The 18889-nt window shown below is 50.0% G+C and overlaps 1 protein-coding gene across 1 annotated transcript; it reads left to right on the plus strand.

The window, feature by feature from the left end:
- Window positions 1-1604: 1604 nt before the first annotated feature.
- LOC307208672 (uncharacterized protein) lies at window positions 1605-11502 on the plus strand. The gene is made up of 4 exons (XM_079963524.1): window positions 1605-1917; window positions 3040-3654; window positions 5345-5471; window positions 8371-11502. Exons 2-4 carry the CDS (start codon window positions 3241-3243, stop codon window positions 9336-9338), a joined length of 1509 nt encoding a protein of 502 aa, XP_079819650.1. The 5' UTR covers window positions 1605-1917; window positions 3040-3240; the 3' UTR covers window positions 9339-11502.
- The last annotated feature ends 7387 nt before the right edge of the window (window positions 11503-18889 follow it).

The following is an 18889-nucleotide window of genomic DNA, read 5'->3' on the forward strand; positions in this document are numbered from 1 at the left end:
ATGACACCTTTGGTAAAGGCTGTTCTCCAACTGGAGCACTCGCAGGCAAGTGTTTCCCAGTTGTCAGTGTTTATACTACATTTTTTTACATTTGCCTTGAGAGAGTATTTGAACCTCTTTTGTTGACCACCAGCATGACACTTTCCATTTTTAAGTTTGGAATAGAGTAGTTGCTTTGGAAGATGATAATCAGACATCCGCGCAACATGACCAGTTCAACAAAGTGCTTCGACACGGGTGCACTGACATTATTTTGCCTGTCTTCCCAAGTGGTATGTAAAAAAATTTTGGAAACACAGTTGATGAAATCTTTCAAGGAGGTGGAGATTGTAAGTAGTCCATGTTTCACAAGTGTACCGTAAAGTTGGTAGTACAATAGTAAACAAGCATGCAAATGTCCCAGTCCTCAAACCCTCTGCATTTTAATCGGGAGAAAGCTGCACTGGCAGAGCTAGAGTTAAAACAAAAAAATTCCTTCCAGTAGCACCTTAAAGACCAACTAAGTTAGTTCTAGGTATGAGCTTTCGTGTGCATGCACACTTCTTCAGATACACTGAAACAGAAGCCACCAGACCCTTCTATATAGTGAGAAGGTGGGGAGGGGTATTACTCAGAAGGGTGGTGGAAATGGGTGATTGGCAGATAGCTGTGATGAGCCTGTTGACGACTCTTAACGACTGCATTAGGTCTTACAGGAAAAAGCAAGGGGTGAGAAGGTGAAAAATGGCTTTGTCATGTATAATGAGATAAGAATCCAATGTCTTTGTTCAGACCAGGTCTCTCCATGGTTTTAAGTTTGGTTGTTGTTGTTGTTTAGTCGTTTAGTCGTGTCCGACTCTTCGTGACCCCATGGACCAGAGAACGCCAGGCACTCCTGTCCTCCACTGCCGCCTGCAGCTTGGTCAGACTCATGCTGGTAACCTCGAAAACACTATCCAACCATCTCGTCCTCTGTCGCCCCCTTCTCCTTGTGCCCTCCATCTTTCCCAACATCAGGGTCTTCTCCAGGGAGTCTTCTCTTCTCATGAGGTGGCCAAAGTACTGGAGCCTCAGCTTCACAATCTGTCCTTCCAGTGAGCACTCAGGGCTGATTTCCTTCAGAATGGAGAGGTTTGATCTTCTTGCAGTCCATGGGACTCTCAAGAGTCTCCTCTAGCACCAGAATTCAAAAGCATCAATTCTTCGGCGATCAGCCTTCTTTATGGTCCAGCTCTCACTTCCATACATCACTACTGCTTTAAGTTTGGTAATAAGTTGCAATTCAGCAGCTTCTCTTTCCAGTCTATTTCTGAAATTCCTTTGTAATAGAACAGCTACTTTGAGCTAGAGTTGTAAGGGATCCCTGAGGGTCATCCAGTCCAACCCCCTGCAATGCACGAATCTTAGCTAAAGCATCCCCGACAGGTGGGCCACCTGACCTGAGCTTAAAAACCTCCAAGGAAGGAGAGTCATTCGCTCCTCTTTCAGTGAACCCGAAAGAAAGCAAGAAAGAAGAGAGCGCATCTTCCTCGCTCTTGCAACCAAAGGGTTACAGCGAGTGAGTCCCGGTTTCTAGAGGGGCTTCCCGGAAGGGGCGCGCCGACGAGGGGAACGTCCACTTCCGGTGCCCCTCCTCTCCCCCTCCCGTGGGAAAGCGGACTTTGATTTTCCCACGCGGCGGCCTCCGGAGGGTCCGGCGGGAGTGCGGGGCGCCTGGCGGGTGCGCGGCCGAGCAGGGGCCGCCCTGGGCGGGAGGCGCAAGGGAAGGAAGCGAGGCTGGAGCACCGGCTCGGAGGTGCCCAGTCAGCGGAGAGAACAAAAGGCAGGGGAGGCCCCTGATTTTGGGGTGCGGTTGCTGACTAGCCCCCCAATGCACCTCCTGCTTTGCAGGAATGTTCACATGCTGCGCTCAACGATTTTGCAGTTTGGTGCACCCAGGTATGCAAAAGGCTCGTCCGCACGTTACGCTGAACACGGGTCCAGGCTGCGCACGCGAGCAAGCGTTTGTGTGAACGACCGTACCCGTGTCGGATTGGCCCTCATTGCGGCTGCAAGCACGGATGATGTGCTCGTTGAACGCAGTGTGGTGTTGCCTCTCTGTAGATGTGTTGCCCGTCTCTGCAAACCTCTCTGGGTCTCTTAGTCTCCTGGTAGCAGAAATGCGCGAGAGCTGCACAAATCGACAAGTGTAACGTGTGAATGCACTTCTCTTTGCTATTCCAGGAAAAGGAGGCAGCGTATTCCTGGAGATAGAGTTTGGGACTATTGTTTCATTTGAATGTGGATGCAAGGCTAGAGCCTGGGAGAGTACCTGTAAACCAGTTATACTAGATATAGTAATTATGTTAGATATAAGAGCTGTTCAACAGTGGAACAGTCTCCCTTGGGAGGTTCTAGACTCTCCTTCCTTGGAGGTTTTCAAGCAGAGGTTGGTTGGCCGTCTGCCATGGATGCTTCAGCTGAGATCCCTGCATTGCAGGGGGTTAGACTAGATGACCGTGGTCCTTCCAACTCTACAATTCTAGGGTTGTATGATTAGGAACATCTAGAAGCAGCCAAGCCTGATTTAATTAGCAGCTATGTTAAAGAAAAACAAAATCGCAAAGAACTATATAAATGGAGTGTCTTAACGTGCTCTGTAAAAAGAAAATCAGGAATAGCTGGAGTTAGAGAGGATCGTTCGCTTTTTTAATGTGTAGAAGCAGCTGCGTGTGGAGAGTGTTGAAAAGTATAGCTCTGTGGGTGTGAGCCATTTTTGAATATATATATAATCAAAAGGTACAGTAAATATGTTTATTGTTGTATATCTGTTTTTTATGGCCAATAAAGTATTTTTTTCTATTAAAAACCCTGTTAAAATCTGAAAACCGCAATTAAACACACAAATTGTTAGGGATGGGGCACTGCTAGAGCTGCTGTGTTTGACATTGTACATAGCTGTGAATGAGATAAAAAGTTTTGATCTGTGCCTTTTAAGCGTAGGAAGAGCTCCTGCTTCCCCTTCTCCGCACTAACCCATATATTGTGACCCTCTGAAATTTTACCTGTCTGTTTTTGCAGAAGAAGAAATCCGAGTTGCTAGCTGCAATTCCCTTTTGCTGGAAATACCTTCCCATTGGGTGGATGTCCTGGTTACTCTCAGACGGACCTTGCTCACCTTTGCTGGACTTGAACCCTAATCTGAAAATTCATACAGAGAGAAAGTGACAACAGAGCAAAGAAGATCCTTCTGTTCTCGCTGGGTGCTGTGCTAGATCGCGGATGGAAGAACAGGACGCTGCCAGCCCTGGTCCGGAATTAAGCTGCCTTGCCACCCAGTCTGGGACCAGAGGGGAATTCTGGGAAAGGAGCCTGCAGAAGATGCTGGACCAAAAAGCCCTTTCTTTGGATGTATGTTGCTGGAGGTTCAGACATTTCTGCTACCAGGAGGCTGAGGGACCAAGAGAGGTTTGCCGCCGACTCCGCCACCTTTGCCATCAGTGGCTGAAGCCAGAGAGACACAGCAAGACCCAGATCTTGGACCTGGTGATCCTGGAGCAGTTCCTGGCTGTCCTCCCCCCGGAGATGGAGAGCTGGGTCAGAGATTGTGGGCCGGAGACCAGTGCTGAGGCAGTGGGCCTGGCAGAAGGTTTTCTCCAGGGCCAGGCAGAAGACGACAGGCAGGGAGAGAAAGAGGTAAGAGGGTATCATCCTGGAGGTTCCTAAGGGTTGAGTCATTCCTAAAGCAAGTGTTGGGGACTTAGCTAGGACCAGTAGGCCTCCCCATGTAGCCTGCTGCGGCCTCGGCCCAGTATACCTGAAGGAGCGTCTCCACCCCCCGTCCTTCAACCCGGGTACTGAGGTCCAGTTACGAGGGCCTTCTGGCGGTTCCCTCACTGCGAGAAGTGAAGCTACAGGGAACCAGGCAGAGGGTCTTTGTGGTGGTGGCTCCCGCCCTGTGGAATGCCCTCCCATCAGATGTCAAGGAAATAAACAACTATCTGGTTTTTAGAAGACATCTGAAGGCAGCCCTGTTTAGGGAAGTTTTTAATGTTTGATGTTTTGTTGTGCTTTTAATTCTGTTGGGAGCCGCCCAGAGTGGCTGGAGAAACCCAGCCAGATGGGCGGGGTATAAATAAATTGTTCTTCTTCTTCTTGGCACCCACCTTCTCAACACCTGATGCAGGTAAGGAGGCAGGTGGACCAAAGGGACCAGCACACACCCTCACAATCAGCTGGTGGATGGCACAGACAGAGATGGGTTATGTCCCGTCATGTGATTGACAAGTGGATGGCTCCACCCACCTGTCAAACGCAGTGCTGGATCCTGACCCCCACTCCCCTCCTCTTGCTGCATTCCTTCCAGACACAAGTCCGTCCTCTTTTAAGGGAAGTCACCCGGACAACATTTTTCCAGCCTCCTTGGGGGAGAATGTGTTGGCAAGGGCATCGGGGGGGGGGGGGGAGTTTTTCTTGCAGTCTAGGGCCAGGGTTGCATTCCAGCTCCCATCAGACCCTGCCATCATGACAAACAAGGAGGCAGAGGGGGAATTGGCATCCAGAACCTCTGGAGGGCAAACAAGCTCTGGAAAGCTGGATTATTATCATTATCATTAATATTATTTAATTAAATTTGTACACCATCCTTTATCTGAAGAGCACAAGGTGGCTCACAACATAAAAATACAAAATGAAAGCATGAAATACGTAATAAAACAAAAGCAAGGGGAGTTACATGTGTAAGAGGCTCGCTTAGAATTATATTTTGAGAATGATTCCTGTTCTTATGTAGCTGCATTTTTCTATACTTTCCGAATGTCCCATCATCATAAAGTATTTGTGCTCCGTGTTGTAAAAGAAGCACTGCTAGGAGCTGTTTTTCTTTGCTTTCCTGTGTATTTCCTATCAATAAGACAATCGGTGTGGTGCAAGCAAATTTTTATTCTGAACGTGTGGCCTGGAGAAAAAAAAGTTTGAGAACCAATAATGGAAAATGTTGGGGGTGATCACTTCCATCTTTTGGTGAAAGATGTTTCTGCTCCTTAAAAAAATAAAAGATGCCCATCACTTTCCCAAGATACTCTCTCAGTATCCTTAAATGCTTCTGGAAATCACAGCTGGGGAGACTGTTGTGCTTGCACCATGCTTTGGACTTACTGGGAATAATAATAATAATCATTTTATTATTTGTATCCCGCCCATCTGGCTGGATTTCCCCAGCCACTCTGGGCGGCTTCCAACAGGATATTAAAAGCACAGTAAAAGGTCAAACATTGAAAACTTCCCTAAACATTGGGTTGGCCACTGTGAGAGGCTGGGTTAGATTGGCCTTGGGCCTGATCCGGCAGTCAGGCTTTTCTTACATTCTTGCCTGCTGGCATTTCAGGTGTCGGGGCGGCTCCTGGAGGCGGCAGTGACTTTCCCCAGGAAAGAGGCACCTTCGTTCCGAAATTCCCAGCGGCAGCTCGATGGGGAGTTTTATCCAGAGAAGAAAGAGGAAACCAGTCTGATGGGTAAGGTTTTTCCTGAACTCTTTGGGTTTGTATTATTTTGCTGAGCTTTTATCTTTTATCGTCGACTGGCTGCTACACATAGGAAGCTGCCCTATATCTTTTGCATGCAAAGCAGACTCTCTATCCCTGCCTGAGCTTCCTTTAAAGGTTCTAGTCCACATTGTTCTATGTAACAGAATGCTCAAATAAGAGCCTAGGAAGCTTACCAGGTGGTCCATTTTTCTCAGTACTGAGAAAAGTGGCAGTCTCTCTCCAAGGTTTCAGGCATGGATCTGCCTCAAGTCCACCTAGAGATGATTTACAAGGTGAATTACAAGATCTAATCAGTCTGCAAGAGATCCCCTTCGGAACAGTGTCCGTCAGTGATAAATTGGTGTAAATAAAATAAATAAAAGTGATAGCAACTTCCTGTTTTGAGCTAGCCACTCCCAGTCTGTACTGAATCTCAGTTCAGTCAAATCTTCTGAATCTCAGTGATGTCAAAATTGCTAATTGATTCCCGCTTAATGGCTTTGAGAACTTTTTTTTTTTTTGGGGGGGGGGGTTCCAGCATGACTTTAAGAGTGTATGTGTAATTTTTTATCTGTTTTACAATTTAAAATACTCATTTAAACATCCTTATAATTCAATGACTTCCCTTCTTCTTTTTCCATGGTTCATATCGCATATCATAAATCCCTGCATATTTTACAACAACTAAACCATTCACTATTCCATTATTGCATCCATCAAAACACTGCTGAATTTATCTTAAAGCTGCCAATGTTTTCAGGTGTACACAACGTTTTCCAATCTTCTCTAAACGTATGTTCTTCTTGTTCTCCTATTCTATATGTTAAGTCTGCAAGCTGCACATATTCCATCAGCTTAAGTTGTCATTCATCTTTAGTTGGGACCTCACTCGTTTTCCATTTTTGGACAAACAAAACATGGACCGCAGTAGTAGCATACACAAATAACTTTTTTATTAATTTTTTAAATAAAATTTTCCATTTTAACAATCCAATCAAATCACATTAAATATTCCAAATTATCCAAATACATATCATATAGTCCAAATATTCCACCAAATTATAAATTTTTATTGGGACTTCCCATGCTTCAAGTTCGGTGGGGCTCTGATCATCTTATATCTCTACTGCCTTGAGTTTCCTATAGTTCCTTTAAATCTTCCTGTTGTTACCCTTCCTTCTTAAAATAATTTTTAAGATAACTTCTTTAAAAAAAAAGTAAATAACTTTTTTTGACACCTGGGAATTTCAGTCTGAATTATCCCCAACAAAAAGGAGTCTGTGTGGTTGGGTTCTTTTTGAAAAGTACTTTAAACATTTTTTTCAATTCATTGTGGATTATTTCCCAAATCTCTTTTATCTTTTACAAGCCCACCACATATAAAAGAACATTCCCTCAACCTTTTTGCCTCTCCAGCACTTATCTGATAAATTCTTCTACACCTTAGCAAGCCTAATTAGAGTTAAATACCATCTGTAAATCATTTTCAAGTAGTTCTCCTTCAAAGAATAACATAATTTTATTATTATATGCCGCCCATCTGACTGGGTTGCCCTGGACTGGTTGGCTTCCAGCAAAATATAAAAACACAGAAATCCTCAACCTTTAAAAACTTCCCTGTACAGGGCGGCCTTCTGATGTCTTCTAAAAGTCAAATAGTTGTTCGATATCTGATAGGAGGGTGCTTCACAGGGATAATGCCCTGCAGAATGCCCTCCAGTCAGATATCAAGGAAATAAAGCAGCCCTGTATAGGGAAGTTTTTAATCTTTGATTTGAGAAATTATAAAATCTGCTGGGGAACCCAGTCAGGTGGGCAGCATTGAAATAATTTTTTACTACTATTACTACTGGGACGCGGGTGGCGCTGTGGGTTAAACCACAGAGCCGAGGACTTGCCGATCAGAAGGTCGGCGGTTCGAATCCCCGCAACAAGGTGAGCTCCCGTTGCTCAGTCCCTGCTCCTGCCAACCTAGCAGTTCAAAAGCATGTCAAAGTGCAAGTAGATAAATAGGTACCGCTCCGGCGGGAAGGTAAACGGCGTTTCCGTGCACTGCTCTGGTTCGCCAGAAGCGGCTTAGTCATGCTGGCCACATGACCTGGAAGCTGTACGCCGGCTCCCTCAGCCAGTAAAGCGAGATGAGCGCCGCAACCCCAGAGTCAGTCACGACTGGACCTAATGGTCAGGGGTCCCTTTACCTTTACCTTACCACTATTACTACTACTACTATTATTATTATTACTATTACTGTGGAGCCCCTCTGTCTGGTTCCCTGTAGCTTCCCTTCTCACAATGAGGGAACCGCCAGAAGACCCTCGGAGCTGGAGCTTAGTGTCCATGTTGAATGACAGGGATGGAGACGCCCATTCAGGTATACTGGGCCGAGACCATTTAAAGGTCAGCAACAACACTTTGAATTGTGCTCGGAAACATACTGGGTGCCAATGTTAATCACCCTGAGAAGACGATGCTGGACTAGATGGGCCTTTGGCCTGATCCCAGACTATTCTTATGTCCTTCTGGTTGGAGAAAGAGCCATTACAGTGGTACCTCGGGTTAAGAACTTCATTCGTTCCGGAGGTCCGTTCTTAACCTGAAACTGTTCTTAACCTGAAGCACCACTTTAGCTAATGGGGCCTCCTGCTGCCGCCACACGATTTCTGTTCTCATCCTGAGGTAAAGTTCTTAATCCAAGGTACTACTTCCGGGTTAGCGGAGTCTGTAACCTGAAGTGTTTGTAACCTGAAGTGTCTGTAACCCGAGGTACCACTGTAGAACCAATTAGAACCAATTTTCAGACATTCACTTCAGCAGTGCATTTTTGTTCCTTGACCTGAAGGTTCCATCACTCACTTAAATTCACTTTTCCTTCCCTTGTTTATCGCAGGCGACGAGAGGCAGGAGAGTGAGGATGAGGTGGAACCTCGGGAAGTATTGGCAAAAAGAGACGAGCGTCTGGAGATGCCCAAGAAAGCTGGCGCTCAAGTTTCCATGGCGACAGAGGAGGGAAATGCAGTGGAGAATTGGTGGGGTGATCATGATGGGGTTTCCTCTATGATCCCAGTTCAAAATGAGAAAAACAGTGGGAAGAGAGAGTATAAGTGCCCTAAATGTGAGAGCACCTTCAGTAGTGAATTAAACCTGGAGGGGCACCAGCGAACTCACACCGGGGAGAAGCCATATACCTGTCTGGAGTGTGGAAAGAGCTTCAACTGGAGCACGAATCTGATTAGACATCAGATAATACACAGAGGGGAGAAACCTTACAAATGCACAGAGTGTCGGAAGAGCTTCAACTGGAGCACACACCTTATAAGACACCAGAGAATCCACACCGGGGAGAAGCCGTACATATGCCTGGAGTGCGGGAAGAGCTTCAGTTCGAGCACGAGCCTCGCGTACCACCAGAAAACCCACACGGGGGAGAAGCCGTACAAGTGCTCAGACTGCAGCATGAGCTTCTGCGTCAAGTCCAGCCTTATGAGACATCAGAGAATCCACACGGGGGAGAAGCCGTACGGTTGCTTCGACTGCGGGATGAACTTCACGGCCAAGTCGGACCTCACTCTGCACCAGAGGGTCCACACGGGGGAGAAGCCGTACAGATGCTCTGAGTGCGGGAAGAAATTTGGCCGGAGGATAAACCTCACTTCCCATCAGAGAACTCACACGGGGGAGAGACCGTACAAATGCTCAGATTGCGGGAAAAGCTTTCGCAACACGTCGCACCTCCTTCGGCACAGACGGATCCATACGGGGGAGAAGCCTTATAAATGCCCGGCATGCGGGAAGCAGTTTGGTCGGTGCGAGCAACTCGCTTCCCATCAAAGAATTCACATTGGGGAGAATCCCTGAAAGCGCATGGAAAGCATTTCAGTAAAAATGCTGCCCTCACTTCACATCAGAGAAGTGCGCTCACATAAAACAGTATAAATGGACTCCCTGAGGAGGAGCTGTGTGGGTCTTAATTCTTTCAGTATTATTATTATTATTTATTGAATTTATATACCGCCCTATACCCAGAGATCTTAGGATGGTTCACATAAAAGATCACAATATAGAAAATCAAAGTAAAACCAGTAACATGCATACACACACAACGCAAAAAAGACCCGCATTTTAAATGGGTAGATGATGTCGATCAGGTCATCAGGTGTATAATGAAGGCGCCAGGTACACTTCCCTGGGGAGAGCATTCCACAGATGGGGAGCCACTGCAGAGAAGGCCCTGTTCATGTGTTGCCACCTCCAAAACTCTCAAGGTGGTGGCACACGAAGGAGGGCCTCAGAAGATGATCTCAGGGTCCGGTTAGGTTCATAGGGAAAGAGGCAGTCCTTGAGGTATTGCGGTCCTGAGCCGTTTAAGGCTTTATAGGTCAAAACTAGTACTTGGAATTAGGCCCGGAAACTAATTGGTAGCCAGTGCAGTCAGACCAGGATCAGTGTAATATGCTCAAAGCGTCTTGCTCCAGTGAGCAACCTGGCCGCTGAGTTCTGCACTAGCTGAAGTTTTCAGATGCAACCCTACGTATAAGACATTGCAGTAATCTAACCCTGAGGTTACCAGAGCATAGACAACGGTAGATAGGCTATCCCTGTCCAGATAGGGGTGTAGCTGGGCACCAGCCGAAGCTGATGGAAGGCACTCCAGGCCATCTGAGCCTTGAGGGACAGCAAAGGATCCAGGATTGCCCCCAAGCTATGAACCAGCTCCTTCAGAGGAACCCCATCAAGAGCAGGCGACCTCCCAGGCATCTCGTCTAGGGAACCACACACCAACAGAGCCTCAGTTTTAACTGGATTGAATAGGTGTGGTTAGGGTTGTGAAGCAGCCTGCTGGGCCGTCAGAGTCTTAGCAAAACGGACCGGATGTCCCTTGATAGGATCAGCTTTGGAATGTGACCCCCTTTGGAATTTTTTTTGGAGGAAGGACAAGACACGAGGTGGGCGTTTTTGCAAAATCACCAGGGACTGAAAGCACTTAGCTGGAGTTGGTCAAAACAGCGTAGGATTCGGGAATTTGACGCAGGATTTGTTGCTCTGCTCCCTGTTTTCAGAAGCCGCCTTGTTGCGAGTATGGTCTCCTTGTATTTCTGTAAATAAACAATGTCTAGAGGAGGGGTAGGGACGCGGGTGGCGCTGTGGGTAAAACCTCAGCACCTAGGGCTTGCCGATCGCATGGTCGGCGGTTCGAATCCCCACGGCGGGGTGAGCTCCCGTCTTCGGTCCCAGCTCCTGCCCACCTAGCAGTTCGATAGCACCCTAAAAAGTACAAGTAGATAAATAGGTACCGCTTTATAGTGGGAAGGTAAACGGCGTTTCTGTGCGCTGCTCTGGTGCCAGCTCGCCAGTACAGCTTTGTCACGCTGGCCACGTGACCCAGAAGTGTCTCCGGACAGCACTGGCCCCCGGCCTCTTAAGTGAGATGGGCACACAACCCTAGAGTCGGACACGACTGGCCTGTATGGGCAGGGGTACCTTTACCTTTACCATTTAGAGCAGGGGTCAGCAAACTTTTTCGGCAGGGGGGTTGGTTCACTGTCCCTCAGACCTTGTGGGGGCAGGACCGTATTTTGAAAAAATAAATAATGAACGAATTCCTATGCCCCACAGATAACCCAGAGGTGTATCTTAAATAAAAGCAAACATTCTACTCATGTAAAAACACCAGGCAGGCCCCACAAATAACCCAGAGATGCATTTTAAATAAAAGGACACATTCTACTCATGTAAAAACACGCTCGTAACCCACAGCGTGCGTAACCAGAAGCGTTTGTAACCAGAGGTACCACTCTACTGGACTAAATTTAGCAGCCAGGCTAAATTTTTGCCCTCTTTCCACAAACAGTGATTTTTCTTTTAGATAATAGTTACTGGGTTTCGTTCATGATGAACTGCTTTTTATTTTATTTTACGGTGTTTCCACTTCTTTTCTCACATTGCACTGTGATTTCTTAATTTCTTTGATGTAGATAAATGTGGTAACTTCTCAATGCATAAATAAAAATCTCCAAAAGTCCGATTGTCACCTTAAGTTATAAGAGGAAGGGTCGTGGCTCAGCAACAAAGCACCTGCATGGCATTCAGAGGGTTCTAGGTTCAATCCTGGCATCTCTAGGTAGGACTGCAGTAAGTGCCCTGACTAAAACCCTGAAGACCCACCCCTGGCCAGTGTAGCTAAAGGCCCAGCATCTGTGAGGATGGCAGAGCTTCTCGGAACTCCCAACCCCCCCCCCCGGCCCTCAGAGCTGGACCTCAGTGTCCAGGCTGAACGATGGGGGTGGAGACGCTCCTTCAGGTATACTGGGCCTTTGGGGCCGTTTAGGGCTTTAGAGGTCAGCACCAACAAACGGGACGCAGGTGGCGCTGTGGGTTAAAGCCTCAGCGCCTAGGGCTTGCCGATCGAAAGGTCGGCGGTTCGAATCCCTGCGGCGGGGTGCGCTCCCGCTGCTCGGTCCCAGCGCCTGCCAACCTAGCAGTTCGAAAGCACCTCTGGGTGCAAGTAGATAAATAGGGACCGCTTACCAGCGGGAAGGTAAACGGCGTTTCCGTGTGCGGCTCTGGCTCGCCACAGCAGCGATGTCACGCTGGCCACGTGACCCGGAAGTGTCTCCGGACAGCGCTGGCCCCTGGCCTCTTGAGTGAGATGGGCGCACAACCCCAGAGTCTGTCAAGACTGGCCCATACGGGCAGGGGTACCTTTACCTTTACCAACACTTTGAATTGTGCTCGGAAACATACTGGGAGCCAATGTAGATCTTTCAGGACTGGTGTTATATGGTCTCACTGCAAGGTTGCTAGGAGGATAAAATTGGGGGTGGGGTGCAGACCGTGTATGCTACTCTAGCTTCTTGCAGGAAAGGCAGGAGATAAATTTAATAATAATAATAATAATAATAATAATAATAATAAAGGAAGTTGCACTGCTCCAATGTCTGGGATCACTAATTGAGTGCACGATTGGAAAAGGCTAAATAATTGGGAATTGGAGCCGCAGTGTTTCAGAGATATAGGTTTTAAAATTATTATTATTATTATTATTATTAGAAAACCAACAATACAATAATAAAAGAAACCTCATGATAATAATGGAATAATAAAGGGGATTTTATTAACAGCCGAACTTAAAACATTTTTTAAAAAATCATACTTCCCACACAAAGTAAGACTTGAATTGAAAGGGCATGAAATTTATTTCTTGGGTCACAGGTTTCTAAAAACTCATCAATTCCTAATAAGGTGTCCGATGAGCAGCTGTCAAAAAAAGGGCGAGGAGAGAAGTAGTCTAGAAGTAGCCCGGAAGTCCTTTCTCCGGGCAAGAGATGTACTGCTCTGCAGTTTTTTTAAAGTCTATGAGTCAGTTATGAAAGAGCCATTTCTGGGAAATCAGCTGAGTGTAAAGAAAGGAAAGTTTCGACTTCGCGGCCTGGGCGCTAGAGGGCGCTGCGAGACCAAAATACAGTGGTACCTCTGGTTAAGTACTTAATTCGTTCCGGAGGTCCGTTCTTAACCTGAAGCACCACTTTAGCTAATGGGGCCTCCCGCCGCCGGAGCACGATTTCTGTTCTCATCCTGAAGCAAAGTTCTTAAACTGAAGCACTATTTCTGGGTTAGAGGAGTCTGTAACCTGAAGCGTATGTAACCTGAAGCGTATGTAACCCAAGGTACCACTGTAGTTGAGATTTAGTAGAGTAGGAGGAGAAGCAACTTGAGAGAGGCGAATAAGCCTCTCCATATATAAATATGGAGGAAATATATAGGGAGAAGTTTCTCTCTCCCTCCCTTGCTCATATTATCGGGAGGTTTTTAATGCTTGATGTTTTAATTATGTATTTACATATCTTGTAAGCTGCACAGAGTGGCTGGGGAAACCCAGCCAGAGGGATGGGGTATTATTATTATTATTATTATTAATAATAATAGCAATTAATAATTAATATTATTAATATATTAATATAAAATAATAATAATAATAATAATAATAATAATAATAACGCTGCTTAGGTGCCCAAAGCATAGGGCTGTATTGCTATTCACTATATTATAGCCCCTCTTCTACAATAAATACCCAAATCAGCTTACAGAATAAGAAAGAACCTGAATTTATGAGTATGAGCAGCAAAACAACATGTTCTTGACTTAATATTTCTATTCCACTTTTCCAGCAACAAATGCTGAGATCAAATTGGCTCACAATATTTAAACGCAGCAAGCATTGCAATCCTTATACATACCATCAAACACAAGAACATATAAATAACGCAGCCAATTTGTCAAAACGATTGATTCAATTCAATAAAGTCATCGTAATTCAATATATCAGCAGATATTCGAAATCATTCATCAAAATGATCGACACAATTCAATAAAGTCATTGTAATTCAAAATACCAGACGATATCAGAAATCATCAAAATGATTAATACAATTAAACAAAGATCATAATTCAAAATAGCAGACGCCAGAAATCATTCATGAAATATGACCAATACAATTGTGATTCAAGATACCATCAGACGATATCAGAAATCATCCAAATGATCAATATAATTGAATAAAGTCATTGTAATTCAAAATATCAGAATGAGCTGCTGAGCACCAGTCCAGTGGCAGAGGACATCTTCTGTCTGCCTTAATCTCAGATTATCCTCAGGTTTAGAGTGATGTACGTCCGTTCTGGATTCAGCAAAACTCCCACAAATACCCCCCAAACTTTGGATGGCCCAAATCCTCATCCGCAAAGGCATGCCAGGTGGTTACCAGGGCGGTGTAGTGGTTAGAGTTGAGGATTTGTATCCAAGAGACTTGGGTTCGAATCCTCACTAGGCCGTGAAGCGTCTCAGCCTGACCTACCTCACAGGGTTATTGTGGGAATTAAATGATGGGACAAGCAGCCAAGTTGCTGTCTCGCAATCAAAGCAAGAGCTGTTTGACAGGGCGAGGGTCTCCCTGGGGAGGTGGTCTGGGGCGCTTGAGCTGAGATTCCTGCATGGGGGGGGGGTTGGACTAGATGACCCAGGGGTCCCTTCCAACTCTGCGATCCTAGGATTCTGCGTTCTGCTTTGCTGCAGCTTCACCCCTTCCCTCCTCCCTTCCTCCGCCCTCCCTGCAGGGCAGGACAGGCAGAGCTGGGGGGGGGGGAGGCAGTGGCGTAGCGTGGGTTGTCAGCACCGGGGCAAGGCAAGTAATTTGTGCCCCCTAGCCCGTGGATTTGCGCCCCCTAACCCGTGGATTTGCGCCCCCTAACCCGTGGATTTGCGCCCCCTAACCCGTGGATTTGCGCCCCCTAACACGTGGATTTGCGCCCCCTAACCCGTGGATTTGCGCCCCCTAACCCGTGGATTTGCGCCCCCTAACCCGTGGATTTGCGCCCCCTAACCCGTGGATTTGCGCCCCCTTACCCGTGGATTTGTGCCCCCTAACTCGTGGATTTGCGCCCCCTAACCCGTGGATTTGCGCCCCCTAACCCGTGGATTTGCGCCCCCTAACCTCTGGATTTGCGCCCCCTAACCCGTGGATTTGTGCCCCCTTACCCGTGGATTTGCGCCCCCTAACCCGTGGATTTGCGCCCCCTAACCCGTGGATTTGCGCCCCCTTACCCGTGGATTTGCACCCCCTAACCCGTGGATTTGCGCCCCCTTACCCGTGGATTTGCACCCCCTAACCCGTGGATTTGCACCCCCTAACCCGTGGATTTGCGCCCCCTTACCCGTGGATTTGCACCCCCTAACCCGTGGATTTGCGCCCCCTTACCTGTGGATTTGCACCCCCTAACCCGTGGATTTGCGCCCCCTAACCCGTGGATTTGCGCCCCCTAACCTGTGGATTTGCGCCCCCTTACCCGTGGATTTGCGCCCCCTAACCCGTGGATTTGCGCCCCCTAACCCGTGGATTTGCGCCCCCTAGTCCGTGGATTTGCGCCCCCTACCCGTGGATTTGCGCCCCCTAACCCGTGGATTTGCGCCCCCTTACCCGTGGATTTGCGCCCCCTAGCCCGTGGATTTGCGCCCCCTAACCCGTGGATTTGCGCCCCCTTGCCCGTGGATTTGCGCCCCCTAGCCCGTGGATTTGCGCCCCCTTGCCCGTGGATTTGCGCCCCCTAACCTGTGGATTTGCGCCCCCTAACCAGTGGATTTGTGCCCCCTAACCTGTGGATTTGCGCCCCCTAACCCGTGGATTTGCGCCCCCTTACCCGTGGATTTGCGCCCCCTAACCCGTGGATTTGCGCCCCCTAACCCGTGGATTTGCGCCCCCTAGCCCGTGGATTTGCGCCCCCTAACCCGTGGATTTGCGCCCCCTTGCCCGTGGATTTGCGCCCCCTAACCCGTGGATTTGCGCCCCCTTGCCTGTGGATTTGCGCCCCCTTGCCTGTGGATTTGCACCCCCTAACCCGTGGATTTGCGCCCCCTAACCCGTGGATTTGCGCCCCCTTGCCCGTGGATTTGCGCCCCCTTGCCTGTGGATTTGCGCCCCCTAACCCGTGGATTTGCGCCCCCTTGCCCGTGGATTTGCGCCCCCTAACCCGTGGATTTGCGCCCCCTTGCCCGTGGATTTGCGCCCCCTTGCCTGTGGATTTGCGCCCCCTAACCCGTGGATTTGCGCCCCCTTGCCCGTGGATTTGCGCCCCCTAACCCGTGGATTTGCACCCCCTAGCCCGTGGATTTGCGCCCCCTAACCCGTGAATTTGCGCCCCCTTGCCCGTGGATTTGCGCCCCCTTGCCTGTGGATTTGCGCCCCCTAACCCGTGGATTTGCGCCCCCTTGCCCGTGGATTTGCGCCCCCTAACCCGTGGATTTGCGCCCCCTAGCCCGTGGATTTGCGCCCCCTAACCCGTGGATTTGCGCCCCCTTGCCTGTGGATTTGCGCCCCTTGCCTGTGGATTTGCGCCCCCTAACCCGTGGATTTGCGCCCCCTTACCCGTGGATTTGCACCCCCTAACCCGTGGATTTGCGCCCCCTAACCCGTGGATTTGCGCCCCCTAACCCGTGGATTTGCGCCCCCTTGCCTGTGGATTTGCGCCCCCTTGCCTGTGGATTTGCGCCCCCTAACCCGTGGATTTGCGCCCCCTTGCCTGTGGATTTGCGCCCCCTTGCCCGTGGATTTGCACCCCCTAACCCGTGGATTTGCACCCCCTAACCCGTGGATTTGCGCCCCCTTGCCCGTGGATTTGCGCCCCCTTGCCCGTGGATTTGCTCCCCCTTGCCCGTGGATTTGCGCCCCCTTGCCCGTGGATTTGCTCCCCCTTGCCCGTGGATTTGCGCCCCCTTGCCTGTGGATTTGCGCCCCCTAGCCCGTGGATTTGCGCCCCCTAGCCCGTGGATTTGCGCCCCCTAACCCGTGGATTTGCGCCCCCTAGCCCGTGGATTTGCGCCCCCTAACCCGTGGATTTGCGCCCCCTAACCCGTGGATTTGCGCCCCCTAACCCGTGGATTTGCGCCCCCTTGCCTGTGGATTTGCGCCCCCTAACCCGTGGATTTGCGCCCCCTAACCCGTGGATTTGCGCCCCCTAGCCTGTGGATTTGCGCCCCCTAACCCGTGGATTTGCGCCCCCTAACCCGTGGATTTGCGCCCCCTAGCCCGTGGATTTGCGCCCCCTAGCCCGTGGATTTGCGCCCCCTAACCCGTGGATTTGCGCCCCCTAACCCGTGGATTTGCGCCCCCTAACCTGTGGATTTGCGCCCCCTAATCCGTGGATTTGCGCCCCCTAACCCGTGGATTTGCGCCCCCTAACCCGTGGATTTGCGCCCCCTTGCCTGTGGATTTGCGCCCCCTAACCCGTGGATTTGCGCCCCCTAACCCGTGGATTTGCGCCCCCTAGCCTGTGGATTTGCGCCCCCTAACCCGTGGATTTGCGCCCCCTAACCCGTGGATTTGCGCCCCCTAGCCCGTGGATTTGCGCCCCCTAACCCGTGGATTTGCGCCCCCTAACCCGTGGATTTGCGCCCCCTAACCCGTGGATTTGCGCCCCCTAACCCGTGGATTTGCGCCCCCTAACCCGTGGATTTGCGCCCCCTAATCCGTGGATTTGCGCCCCCTAACCCGTGGATTTGCGCCCCCTAACCCGTGGATTTGCGCCCCCTTGCCTGTGGATTTGCGCCCCCTAACCCGTGGATTTGCGCCCCCTAACCCGTGGATTTGCGCCCCCTTGCCTGTGGATTTGCGCCCCCTAACCCGTGGATTTGCGCCCCCTAGCCCGTGGATTTGCGCCCCCTAACCCGTGGATTTGCGCCCCCTAACCCGTGGATTTGCGCCCCCTAACCCGTGGATTTGCGCCCCCTAACCTGTGGATTTGCGCCCCCTTACCCGTGGATTTGCGCCCCCTAACCCGTGGATTTGCGCCCCCTAACCCGTGGATTTGCGCCCCCTTGCCTGTGGATTTGCGCCCCCTAACCCGTGGATTTGCGCCCCCTAACCCGTGCATTTGCGCCCCCTAGCCTGTGGATTTGCGCCCCCTAACCCGTGGATTTGCGCCCCCTAACCCGTGGATTTGCGCCCCCTAACCCGTGGATTTGCGCCCCCTAACCCGTGGATTTGCGCCCCCTAACCCGTGGATTTGCGCCCCCTAACCCGTGGATTTGCGCCCCCTAACCCGTGGATTTGCGCCCCCTAACCCGTGGATTTGCGCCCCCTAGCCCGTGGATTTGCGCCCCCTAACCCGTGGATTTGCGCCCCCTAACCCGTGGATTTGCGCCCCCTAGCCCGTGGATTTGCGCCCCCTAACCCGTGGATTTGCGCCCCCTAACCCGTGGATTTGCGCCCCCTAACCCGTGGATTTGCGCCCCCTAACCCGTGGATTTGCGCCCCCTAACCCGTGGATTTGCGCCCCCTAACCCGTGGATTTGCGCCCCCTAATCCGTGGATTTGCGCCCCCTAACCCGTGGATTTGCGCCCCCTAACCCGTGGATTTGCGCCCCCTAACCCGTGGATTTGCGCCCCCTAACCCGTGGATTTGCGCCCCCTAACCCTAACCCCCAGATGTTGCGCCCGGTGCGGCCGGCCCCCCCTGCACCCCCCCCACGCTACGCCACTGGGGGGAGGGAGGGAGGGAGGGAGGCGGCGATTCCCAGCGAGGAGCTTCAGATACAGTGGTACCTCGGGTTAAGTTCTGAATTCCTTCCGGAAGTCCGTTCTTAAGCTGAAACTGTTCTTAACCTGAAGCACCACTTTAGCTAATGGGGCCTCCAGCTGCTGCCACGCCACCGGAGCACCATTTCTGTTCTCATCCTGAAGCAAAGTTCTGAACCTGAAGCACGATTTCTGGGTTAGCGGAGTCTGTAACCTGAAGCGTCTGTAACCTGAAGCGTATGTAACCCGAGGTACCACTGTGCAGTCACTTTCTCTTTCCCTCCCCAGCCTCGCTCCCAAACTTGCGCCTGGAGTTCTGCCTGGCGACCGGTGCCGCAATCA

This window comes from Podarcis cretensis, assembly GCF_951804945.1.
Source record: "Podarcis cretensis genome assembly, chromosome: 2".
NCBI lineage: Eukaryota > Metazoa > Chordata > Lepidosauria > Squamata > Lacertidae > Podarcis > Podarcis cretensis.